Source organism: Papaver somniferum, unplaced genomic scaffold, assembly GCF_003573695.1.
Source record: "Papaver somniferum cultivar HN1 unplaced genomic scaffold, ASM357369v1 unplaced-scaffold_107, whole genome shotgun sequence".
Taxonomy (NCBI): Eukaryota; Viridiplantae; Streptophyta; class Magnoliopsida; order Ranunculales; family Papaveraceae; genus Papaver; species Papaver somniferum.
Window position 1 is genome coordinate 13533723 of NW_020619603.1, and position 13236 is coordinate 13546958.

The 13236-nt window shown below is 38.3% G+C and overlaps 1 protein-coding gene across 1 annotated transcript; it reads left to right on the forward strand.

The window, feature by feature from the left end:
• Nucleotides 1–397: 397 nt before the first annotated feature.
• On the forward strand, nt 398–2349 carry LOC113328111 (F-box protein DOR-like). Its single transcript, XM_026575204.1, has 2 exons — nt 398–1414; nt 2074–2349. Exons 1-2 carry the CDS (start codon nt 398–400, stop codon nt 2347–2349), a joined length of 1293 nt encoding a protein of 430 aa, XP_026430989.1.
• Nucleotides 2350–13236: the final 10887 nt, after the last annotated feature.

Below are 13236 nucleotides of genomic sequence, written 5' to 3' on the forward strand. Positions count from 1 at the left end.
ACTGGTGATGAGCCCACAAGGCTCGCAGCATATCCATGGAAAAATGGAAAAAGTTGATTATACTATTTGCAACTCATGATGAGCCAATATCCACATCGATCTCAAGAAAAATATAATAGACTTTTCCTAGTAAGAAAGATTTTGTCTCTCGGAACCACTCGCTTGGCCATCTAGTAATCCTCCTTCATACTTGGAATTAGTTTATAAATAATGAATCAGGAAATGTGTGACTTACACTCTGTGACCAACAAACCGGTATCCGTTAACATAGCCGGATCAGGCCCGTATATGTTTTCTTAATTCCGAAGTATAGAATTTCTTGAATCCAAATTTAGGGTTTTGAAATAAAAGAGTATATAAACTCATTGATCCTCCTTTTCTAATCTTTAAGGTTTTAATGGAGAATTTTAACCGCCTTCCGTTTGATATTACATTAGACATTTTCACGCGATTACCAACTGAATTAGTTGTAGAATGCAAAGTGGTATCCAAAACATGGAGAGATCTTATTCAACATCCATTATTTTCTCAGATGCACTTTAATCGTCTCAATCATTATGCTGATCCTGGTAAGTTGAGTTTTCTGGCTTTGAATGAGAATGATCAACTCCACTATTTTGAATATACTGAGAATCATGAGACACATATAAGTAGAAGGATCAATCTAACACCTCCGTTTGAATATTTTTCTGTGGTTGGTTCGTTTAATGGTTTGATATGTTTTAGTGATCTGGAAGAAAGATTTTGTATCTGTAACCCCATGACAAAAGAGTATGTTATTCTTCCTAAACCTAAAAAAAACTTTCGTGGGTATAGATATTGGTTGTGCGGATTCGGTTACCTTCCTTCAACCAATGAATATAACGTTGTCGCAATTCATAAAGAAAACCTTGACCCTGGTTTAATACACGTCATGTTATATACTCTTGGCCGTGGCAATGGATGGAGAAATGTTGGGAAGTTTGAGTCTGAAGTTCTCAATGTTTACGGCAGAAATAGTGTCTGTTGTAATGGATCTCTTTATTGGAGGCACGGTAAAAGAAGAATTATTTCTGTCTTCGATTTGTCTGATGAAAACTTTAGCGAACTGCAGCTTCCACCAACTCCAACTGATTTCCTACAAAGCAGTTATGGGAGTCCCTATAAATTTGGGGTTCTTGGTGAGTATTTGTTCTGTAGGCAGACGTATTACAAATCCTACACAGGACAATCATCTGATGCCTTTTGGCTATATAAGAAAAGAAATGATGATGATGACATAAAAGGGAATGTGGAACCATATCAGTCTTGGGGTTGGACTGATGAGTTTCAACTTCCAGAAGGACAACAACCATTAGCCTTTACGAAGAGTGGTGAAATCGTAAGCTACAGTTCTGGTTGTCTCAATATTTATGATCCAAAAGCTTCTACCTCGGTAAGGCTGGTGGGTTTGGAGGAACAATTTTTTTAAGTATTCCATCACAAGAACACGATACTTTCAATTAAAGAACTAGGAGAAGAAGGTACACAAACAATGCAGTCAGTCGAAGGTACACAAACAATGCAGTCAGTCGAAGGTACACAAACAATGCCAGTCAGTCAAAATCAAGAAGAAAAAGGCGTGCTTAGCCAAACAAGCAGTTGTCCGTAGTTGAATGAGGTCTCTGGTTACATATATCGGAACCGCAAAGTCGTCTAGAAAATGGGCTGCTGCGTATGGAAATTGGAAAACTACGAACCATTTTGTAATTCTAATGTCAAAGGCGAGGGAGGCTCGCAAAGGTTCCCAAAGCACGTGATTCATAAGATAGGTGTCTCTCCTTACATCGTTAAAATTCTTCAGCTTGATGGTATTGTGCTATGCGATCCATTGATCCAAGGTGCTCGATCTGGCGGCGTGCATATGGAAATTGGATAAAAAATTAATAACCAGGTTGCAAATCTAATGCTTATCCAATTGATTAAGGTTTGTTTGTTCTTAATTATCCAATCTATTTTGACTTAATGGGATCCTGATATATTCATATTTTGGTTGAGCTAAATTAATTTGTTATATGTGCATTTGGTAGCTAGCTTTCATGCATACTTTAGCAGATTATTTCGTCAAATGGATATTGGCAGCAGAATTGCTGGGGATATCTGCATATGACAACAGAATATTACTGGAATTCACTTATTGTTGACTATGTTGCTAGGTTTATTCAGATAGACCCCTTCTTTCCCAAAGTACAAATTGGACAGAATATTACTGACAATGTTGACTGTTTTTTAACTCTAGCTCTGAGGTGCATGGACTTGCCTTTGCCGAAAAGTACCTACTGTGCTAGAACTGGAATTCACCTTATAGAAATTTACAACAGTGAGATTTAGCATATCATAAAAAATATATTAAGCGAGAGAATTTTCTCAACTTCAGAATCCGATGGAAGCTTCAAAAGGATTAGCTGTTTCTGTCTTCAAGCAAGAACACAAGCCTATAACCCGGTGCGTACGCACTGGAAGTACGTAATGCTTGTGTGTAAATACCGTATTAACTGGCCCTACTCCTTCATTAATTTTTTGAAACAGATACATAAGTATGGCGTCATCCACATGGCATGCTTTAGTTTAAGTTAGATGATGCAGTTTACGCACCCACCCGAACTTTGCCGATTGTTTTTTCTTCTCTCAAGGCCTTCGTTAGTTGATTTAAGTTAATCTTGATTCTTGAATAACCTTGACATAGTATCAGGTAGGTCTTCTATTCTTTGTTCTGTCATCAAATTTAGAGATTGTTTTATTTACGGCCTCATCGGGCTTATGAAGAAATGTGGTGAGTCCCCTAAATCTGCATATGGCTATTTGGGATCGTGATAGTTTTGTAACATATTTGTATGTCGGCTATTAGGAGAGTTATATATGGGCTCGAGACTGTTGGGTTGAGACCCATCTTCACAGTCTCGAGATTGAGACCCATCTTCACAGTCTCCAGATTGAGACCCATCTTCAAAGTCCAATGCTTAAACTGTTATGGACAGTCCATTGTAAGGTCGAACTCTAGGGTCTAAAACTAAGGTTGTGTATCTTGTATAAGAGGCAGATTGAATGAATGAAAGAACGAACTATTTTGATATAGGTGGTTTACAAAATCTAACATGGCATCACGAGCCAGAGTTGATTAACACGAATAAGAAAACCCTAGAACAGTAAACATGGCGGATGATGCAGAATCATCTAAAAGAGGAAAAGAGGTAGAAAAAAATATGTAAAAGAAGAAACCAGAATATCATCTGGGATCAAGTGATGGACCAGGGATTATCATCACACCTATTGTATTAAAGAGAGCAAACTATGATGAATGGGCTAGAGCAGTGAGAAGATCATTGATAGCCAAACGGAAATTTGGTTTTGTTGATGGAACCGTCAAAGAACCAACAGAACCTGAGGAGTTAGAGGAGTGGATTGCAGTGCATTCAATGCTGGTTTCTTGGATCAGCAATACATTGGAGACAAATATTAGATCAACGTTGGGGGATTATGATGATTCGAGCATGTTATGGACGCACTTGAAGAGGAGATTTTGTGTTTTAAGTGGAACTCGGATCTGCCAGTTGAAAGCTGCCTTAAGCGAATGCAAACAGAAGAAGACTGAGGAGGTTGCAGTGTACTATGGGAGATTGAACAAGATATGGGATGAGATGGTGACGTACATGAAGATACCAAAGTGTAGCTGTGGCCTGTGCACGTGTAACATTGCAACACAGGTTAGTACGTTGAGAGAAGAAGATTTATTACACTATTTTTTGATTGGATTGGATACCATGTATAGCTCCCTGCGTGAACAATTACTGGCAAGAGAACCACTGCCATCTATAGATGTGGCTTATCAAGCTGTGGTTAATTCAGAACGTCTGAAATTGGGGGAAGGAGTTGTGACGTCTCAGACACAGGACAATGTTATGGCGTTCAAAGTTCAGTCAGACCAGCATCCATACAATAATATGTATGATCCTAACAAATTTTGCAAGCATTGTAGCCGAGAAGGGCACTCACATGATGGGTGTTTTCAGCTGATTGGATACCCGGAATGGTGGGGTGACATACAAAGAGGTGGAAGAGGATATGGTCGAGGAGGACGAACTGGTGGTAGAGCTGCTGGTAGAGGACGTGCTGGTGCCGGTTTTGTGAACAGCATAGGAGGTAGAGGACAAGACAATATACGTGCGCATAATTTGAACATCTCGGCAGCAACAGCATCATCTCATCATGCCACTGGATCTTCAGGAGATGCATCAGGACTGACAGGCGTGACTGCAAGTCAAGTTCAGCAGGTTCTTGAATACTTAAATTCAAGAAAAATCAGTTCCCAGCTCCAAGGTAAGACAAATCAAACATCCTGGATTATAGACACAGGAGCTACAAATCATGTCACGTGTAAAAGAGATGATATGATAAATGTGAAAGATATTAGAGCATGTTCGGTGGGAATGCCAGACGGAAAATATGCTCACTCTGAGAAAATAGGAACAATCATTCTTCCTGGTGGTTTGAGATTGGACAATGTGCTTTATGTGCCACAGATATAACTTGTAACTTGATTTCTGTTACACAACTCATTGATGAGGTAGTATGTAATGTTCAATGTACTAACAATTTATGTCTTATACAGGACCGGTTGACGAGGAAGGTGATTGGAGTTGGAGGGGTGACGACGGGTGGACTATATATGTTCTGTGGTGTGCCTCCAGTTAAAGTGCTTACGGTGATGAGGATACGTATGAGCTGTGGCATCAGCGATTGGGACATCCATCAGAGAAAGTGTTACAACGGTTACCAGGTCTGGGTAGATTATTGAAGAAAAATAATGATGCGTGTGATTTTGTCCACGTGCAAAACATCGTAGAAGTAGTTTTGCTAGTAGTTTGAGCAAATCCAGTTGTAGTTTTGATTTGGTTCATATAGATTTGTGGGGTCCTTATAAGACGTGCTCGTCGTCTGGAGCACATATATGACAATAGTAGATGATTTTTCAAGAGGTGTGTGGATTTATTTAATTCAAAGCAAAACTGAGGTTGCAACGATATTTCTTAACTTTATTGCGCTTGTGAAACGTCAATTTGGTAAAGAAATCAAAATTGTTAGAAGTGATAATGGAACTGAATTTAATGCATTACGTGGCTATTTTAAACTAATGGAATAGTTTTTGAGACATCCTGTGTAGGAACACCTCAACAAAATGGAAGAGTTGAGAGAAAACATCAGCACATAATGAATGTGGCAAGAGCTTTGAGGTTTCAAGCAAATTTACCGATCAGATTTTGGGGAGAATGTGCTTTGACAGCAGCGTATTTGATTAATCGAACGCCTACACCGGTTCTAAATAAAAAACTCCATATGAAGTTCTATTTGGGAAACCGGCACCATATAGTCAGTTGAAAGTATTTGGTTGCTTGTGTTATGCACATGATCAAAGTAGTAAAGGGGATAAGTTTGCAAGTCGAGGAAGAAGGTGCGTCTTTCTGGGTTATCCTTTTGGGAAGAAGGCATGGCAAGTATATGACTTAGACAAAAGACAATTTTTAGTTTCAAGGGATGTAGAGTTTCATGAACATCAGTTTCCTTACATATCTAGGGTACCTGATCAGTCAACTGAGATAGTTCAGGCTAATAATGACGTGTGTTGGAGTGATGATGAAGAAATAGTGCAGCAAGAGAACCCAGAAGATATTACTGAGAACCCAACTTACATTACTGAGGACCCGGAAGACATACTGCGAACCCAGAATATGTTACTGGGAACCAGGAAGGTATTACTGCGAACCCAGAAAACATTACTGGAACCCGGAAGACATTACTGAGAACCTGGACGATGATACTGAGAACCCAGAATATATTACTGAGAACCCTGTGGTCTCGAAGGAAGTGACGGAAGCTAGTATGGGTAAAGGAAGGAGACAGAAGATTCCGTCTAGTCGGCTCAAAGGTTTTGTAACGCACACTGTACGACAAAATAGTCCATCATGCTCACTCTCCACAATCATCATCCTCAGGTACGCCGTATCCTTTGACGTATTATGTTAGTTGTGATAAATTCTCTACAGTTCATAAAAAGTTTCTTGCAGCAATTACTGCTGGGTCTGCGCCTAAAAATTTCAAAGAAGCCATGAAGATCCAGGATGGCGTAAGGCAATGGCAGAAGAAATACGAGCTTTGGAAGAACAAGGAACATGGGAATTAGAAGAATTACCGCCGGGAAAGAAAGCTCTTGGTAGTAAATGGATTTACACAGAGAAGTATGATGAGAATGGACAGTTGGTGCGGCTCAAAGCTAGACTGGTGATCTTTGGGAATCATCAAGTAGAAGGGTTGGATTACAATGAGACATTTGCACCAGTGGCGAAAATGACGACAGTGCGAACTTTCCTAGCTGTGGCAGCAATTAAGAATTGGGAAGTGCATCAGATGGATGTACATAATGCATTTCTTCATGGAGACTTGGAAGAAGAAGTGTATATGAAAATACCACCTGGATTTTCTCAAGGTAAGTCTAATATGGTGTGTAGGATGAAAAAATCTTTATATGGTTTAAAGCAGGCTCCTCGAGTTGGTTTGCAAAATTGTCTGCAGCTTTGAAGAATTATGGGTTTCGGCAATCATATTCGATTATCTTTTTACCATGACTAAGGGAAAAACCCAACTTAATGTTTTGGTATATGTGGATGATTTGATTGTTGCGGGTAATGATTTAGTTGCGCTTGATCAATTCAAACTTTACTTGGGACAATTTCAAGATGAAAGATTTGGGAAAGTTGAAGTATTTTCTGGGTTTGGAGGTGGCACGAAGTGCACAAGGTTTTTATATGTGTCAACGCAAATATGCGTTGGATATCATCATGGAGCAGGTTTATTAGGTGCAAAACCTGCAGAATTTCCAATGGAAACTAATCATCGTCTTTCTTTGGACAAAGGAGATTTGTTCACGGATGTGGAAAAATATCGAAGACTGATTGGGCGTTTAATCTTGTCCGTGACTAGGCCAGACCTAGCATATTTGTTCATATTTTGTCTCAATTCATGCAACTGCCGAGAATAGCACATTGGGAAGCGGCTCTTCGTGTGGTTCGATATTTGAAGAAGAATCCTGGGCAGGGAATTCTGTTGCGCTCTGATAGTGGTCTTGATTTGAAAGGATGGTGTGACTCAGATTGGGCTGGTTGTCCCTTAACTAGACGCTCGTTGACGGGTTGGTTTGTTCTTCTTGGGTATTCTCCAATATCCTGGAAAACTAAGAAGCAACATACTGTTTCTCGTTCGTCAGCTGAAGCGGAATATAGATCTATGGCGGCGGCGACGTGTGAATTAAAATGGCTGAAAAAATTACTGGGTGATTTGGGAGTTCATCATCCACATGGAATGCGACTTCTCTGTGATAGTCAATCGGCTTTGTATTTGCTCAGAATCCAGTTTTTCATGAACGAACAAAGCATATTGAAGTTGATTGTCATCTGGTTAGAGATGCTATCATGCAGAAGCTTATTACGCCTTCTTACACTCCTACAACAGTGCAATTGGCGGATATTTTTACTAAATCTTTAGGGAAAGCTCAGTTTCAGTTTCTTATTTCCAAGATGGGCATGTGTGATCTCCATGCTCCGTCTTGAGGGAGGGTATTAGGAGAGTTATATATGGGCTCGAGACTGTTGGGTTGAGACCCATCTTCACAGTCTCGAGATTGAGACCCATCTTCATAGTCTCCAGATTGAGACCCATCTTCAAAGTCCAATGCTTAAACTGTTATGGACAGTCCATTGTAAGGTCGAACTCTAGGGTCTAAAACTAGGGTTGTGTATCTTGTATAAGAGGAAGATTGAATGAATGGTACGAACTATTTTGATATAGGTGGTTTACAAAATCTAACATCGGCCCTTCAGTAATCAAAGATGGCAACACCATCAATTTTTCCAACAGACCCAGGTGATGTGTCGCCTAATATGACTTCATGTTTAAGTTCAACTCTTAACTTGTTTAGGCTTTTCACAACAAATCTCAATTTGGACTCTTTAGCCAAACATGGTTGGAACAAACGACCTTCCTGAATAATAATGATGCTTTTGTTTGGTCGTTGTTGTGCCTAACATGCATAATTCTCCGGCGTTATTATAAGCTTCGGACATTTTACCATCTGGTGGAAGTGACGTCTCTGTATAGGATACTTCGGATATGTTCATCTTCATCTAATCATAAGGAAACAGTAACGGGTAAAACTTGGACGAAATTTAGCAATCCTCTTTAAGCCAGATCTCTTTTCATCGGCTGTATATCTCTGCACGTATTCTTTCCGGTGGTGGTTAAAGCAGACACCTCTTATAATGTTGGTGAGTTATATTGGCGCCTTTTTTTCTTCTGGATGCAATGACAATGAGTATGACTCTTAACTGGCACCCTTTCAAATTCTTTATGGCGATCAATTTGGCATTATGAACCATTGTGCAAGAAGATTACTTTCATGTAGCATTTTGATAAGACCGACGTTGATGACATCTTTATCCAACTGGTTTTCATTTGTTTTCAGTATCATGTATGGTTGTGCAAATATATATAAGGGACTTGTTTTCAGCAATATCAATTTCCATTTCAACATCATGAAGACATGAAATGGTTGGTATGTGTTCGGTTGTCTTGGGTAATTGCTAGTGCTTCTGCCACTGGAGTTTTACTTATAATCCTTTCATTCTCATGAACAACAAGATGAGAACGTGTGGTGAACGTTTCCCTCTACTGCGCCTCTTGTTTTTGCTATCGAGGCCCTTGCATTTGCATCATGTTCGCTTTTTTCATTTTTTGTTTGAACTGTTCAAAAATAAAACATAAATGTTATTTTATATGCATAAATGTTAAAAATAACATCAATGTTATTTTTTGCATGTACATATATATATGCATCTATGTAGTATCGTAGATTTTTTTTCCAAATGATATCCTTTACGGTTTGAAATATTCTCCGTTCTTCTCTCTTCTTTTCTTTTCTGGCTCAACAAAAATAGTGAACTGCAGCTTCAAACAATTCCAACTGATAGGAACCAGGATTCCAAGTCTGGGTGGGCTAAACAAATTTTCTTTAACTTTTCTCGATTGTAAATGCGACTATAGTACATGATCCGACATGCTATTTTTCTTTTCTTCCCTAAGCACAATGCTCAGAGGTTGATGTTGTTCTTGCTATCACACACCTCTTTTTGTCTATATAAACCTTTTCAATATACTTACGTTTGGCGAGGAAGAAAAATAGAAAACTAACCAAAACGGTGATAAATCTAGCGGTGTAGTACTGTACTGTATTATTTTGGTTAAGGATAACTAATCGAGTAGACATGAGGAAGTGGGAGTCGGTGCGTTATTCTTCACACCCTTTGCAACTTAATTTTGTTTGCTTGGTTAAACGCGAGGAGTAATTTTCATTGCCTTGTTAAACATGAGGAGTAAAAAAAAAGAGAAAGTGGAGTAACATACGTGTCATTTTGAAAGAAATTCGAGCTAGCAGGTGAGTCAGCCGTTTAGCTGATTTTAACGGCTGAGATTAGATTACCAACGATTTATTCATGAGGACCTAGTTTGCATATCTCCAACGTAGCATTAGAGTAGCAGAAACATCAAAGAAGAGTTTCAAATTATAGTCGCTCTAAATTTATATCTTGATAATGGGCTAATTCATATCTGTACCTGGGCTAATTTTCACAAACACTAAAATAAGAACGATTTTTTGGGACCATGGTTTTATTTTGGGTAAAGATATTAGAAGTAAATTTAGGTCACCCCTTATCTAGATATTTATATTAATACCTAAATTACTCTCCTAATTAATTTTGGGTGATGATTAGCTAGTGTTAATAATAATTAGTGTAATGATTGATGAGATGATTAAGTTAAGATAATTAGTGAGATTAAAAAATTAGATGAGTTTTTTTTAAAAAAAGTAGAATTATTGATAGAGTAAAGTTAGAGAAGATGAAGAAGGAAAACATGAAAACCGATGGATTTTACCAACCACAACCGGAGGAAGGGTATTTGGGTACCGATGTATGCTTCAAACTTAGATAATGTTGGTTGAATTGCTCCAAATATTCAAAAAAATGAATTTTTTTATGTTTTGGGCTAGTTCGGTTAACCATATGTCAACAACATGTAACCGAACACATCTGAAAGTGTAGTTCAGATTAAACCTCTCTGCAACTTCCATTTTCAACTCATTTTGATGATTAGTTCTTATTTATTCAACCAAAAACGAATGACAAGTAATGGGTTTGTGAGAATATCTTTGTTAATGTTTTAAATTAAGCTATATATATATATGTAGTGGTGGTGGTAATCGGAGGTGGTGGTGGTAATCGGTGGTGTTTGGTGGTGATAATTGGAGGTGGTGGTGGTGGTGGTGGTAATCGGCGGTGGTGGACGGTGGTGGTAATCGGTGGCTGGTAGTGGTGGTAATCGGCGGTGGTGGGTGGTGGTGGTGGTGGTGGTAATCGGCGATGGTGGGAGGAGGTGGTGGTGAGAGGAGGTGGTGGTTATATATATATATATATATATATATATATATAGAGAGAGAGAGAGAGAGAGGTGGTTATTGTGTTGGTTTTAAATTAAATTAGGTTAAGAATAGGTTAGTCATTCCAGTGTACTAGGACACCCCTTATAACTATAGGGAAGGTGGCCTAATAAGACCATGGTCTCCAAAAAAACCATGGTCCCTAAAAAATTGTTCTAAAATAACATGGTCAAAATACGTTTTCACAAATTTTGGGGTGGGCTTCATCCTAGGTAAGCCACCCCAACCTCCGTCCTTGGCTACAACGCAATTATTGGAATTCCTATAAAATGTTGGGTGCAATAATCAAAAACAAGGAAAAATCAAATAAGCAAAAGTTATTGATACTTAGCTCCTTTATAATGGAAGTGATCGATTTGTTGAAACGAATGAGCTCCCCATATCTCCGCAACAGCAACAAGGAAAAACTTTGGAAAAACAGAGTGAGCCACGTGTTCAACACGTTGCCCTTAAGACATTAGTTCCCGGCTACACTCAAGAGTGATGCGATAGCCCTCACAGGACGGATATCTCCAGGATAAAACACCCTAATACACCTACTACTAGCATATGTAGTAGATTCTCAACTTGAGCTTGAAAACTCCGAAAAAACCATAAAGGAAAATCTCGAACGCTTGAGAAAAAAATATAAAATATTTTTTTCCCTTGGGGGTCCCTCTAAATATAGAGCAACCCCTTTCCCATATATTTTACAAAATAGTGAATTTGTTTATATAATTGACAAATACAACTTAAGAAGAAAAACTCCCCGATGTGGGACTAAAAAGTTTATATAGTTTCTTAAAACTATTAAAAATTGGAAACTCCACAATGTGGGACAAAAACGTTTCATTCATAAAAGAAAACAATATATTATAATTTTTTATTAAAACTTTAAAAAATTATTTTTTATTAATCGTTTTCCAACAATCCCCCACATGAATGAAAACTCAATAAAACATGAAAACACAGATAGATCTTGGTAAGTCAACATCCCAACCTCACGATCCAAACAGAATCATCGTGCAAGTGTTGAAATCATACTAGTCATTTCTATGTCCTCTCCCTCACACAAACGTGTGTTGACCCCAGAATCATACTATGGATTACATAAATCATAATAGTATTGAGAGCTTGCATCTTTAGTTCTCACATGGTGAGACTATAGGTATCTTTCACCAAAGTGAAAAAGCATGAACTAGTGAACCCTTAGTGACCTTTAGGTCCTAAGTTCCAGTAATACCAAAACCATCAAAACGAAAATCACATAAAAAGCGCAGGAAATACCATTTTAGGCAGAGGTGTCCATGAGGTCTTGAACCTTTTCTTAGTGAGATATTACCGAAATTACTTGTTAGAGACAGTGAACTATGTCTTGAACTGCTAGCATTTGATGTAATTCGCGATAACAACCACGGGTGATATCTCCAAGATTGCTGCCAAGCTCGTGCCGTTTTGTCCAATTTGGCCCTGGACATATCCTGTTTCTCAGAATGCTCTAGAGAATCAAAGCTCATATTCTCATAGGAAGCGGCCCACTTCCTCGATCATTCAGATAGGTGAGTTTTCATAAAGAGTGTTACTGTTACACCCCACTTCAATCTTAAATTGAAACTATAGAACTCATTAAGACTTCTTAAAAGTCATCCTTCACATGCAGTCACACTATCACGTCTACACCATAAGGAAGGGACAGAGAATAAAATTCTCTGATAGTGTTTACCTTTACCCACCACAAATTAGTTGTCTCATTCGAAACCTTGATCTTGGAATCTCCAGTCAGCAAGGTTGAGTATCCTTCATGGCAAGTTTAATTTATGAGCTTAAGCCCCTTCCCCTCGATGCATTTCTAACCATCTCTTGGGACAAACCTTTCGTCAAAGATTGCGCGATATTCTCCTTGGACTTTATCCAATCAATGGAAATAACGCCGATTGAGATTAGTTATTTTCAGCTTTAGCTATTATAGCTTGGCTAACACAATGTATAGATATAGATGGCACAGGCCTATGCCAGAGTGGAGCACTCGGCCCCCTCTCGTGCTTTATCTAACTCAATAATCTCAGATTCCATAATGAATATGTTTGTAAATCTTCCATTAACAAACTCTGATGCTAGAGTGAAACATATCCACTCGTAGACTTAGACTCCTCTGAGTCAACTATCCAGTTTACATCACAAAGTCCCTCAAGGACAACAAGATACCTTTGATAAATCAAATAAAAGGTAATAGAGTATTTTAGATATCATAATACTCTACTCAGTGCATCTGAATGCTATTTCTCTGGACTACAATTATATCTACTTAACTTACTCACAATATAGGCAATGTCTGGACTCTTACAGTTCATTAAATTCATCAGACATCCTATAACTCTTGAGTATTCAAGTTAAGATACTCCATTACCCTTTTTTGTTGATTCTACAAGAATAATCGTACGGAGTACAAGAAGGATTACAATCACAGTGATTGTATATCTTAAGCACAAATTCAAAATAATGAGAATGACTAAGACTACATATGATAGATTATTTTCTAATCCTCATCCCTAAGATTACATCAACATGGCCTAAGTCTTTCAAGTCAACGTTCTCATTCAGCACATGTTTTTAGTGGAATTAATCTCATCTATGTTTGTATCAAGTATAAGCATATCATCAACATACAGCCATACAATCACATAGTCATCCTTAAC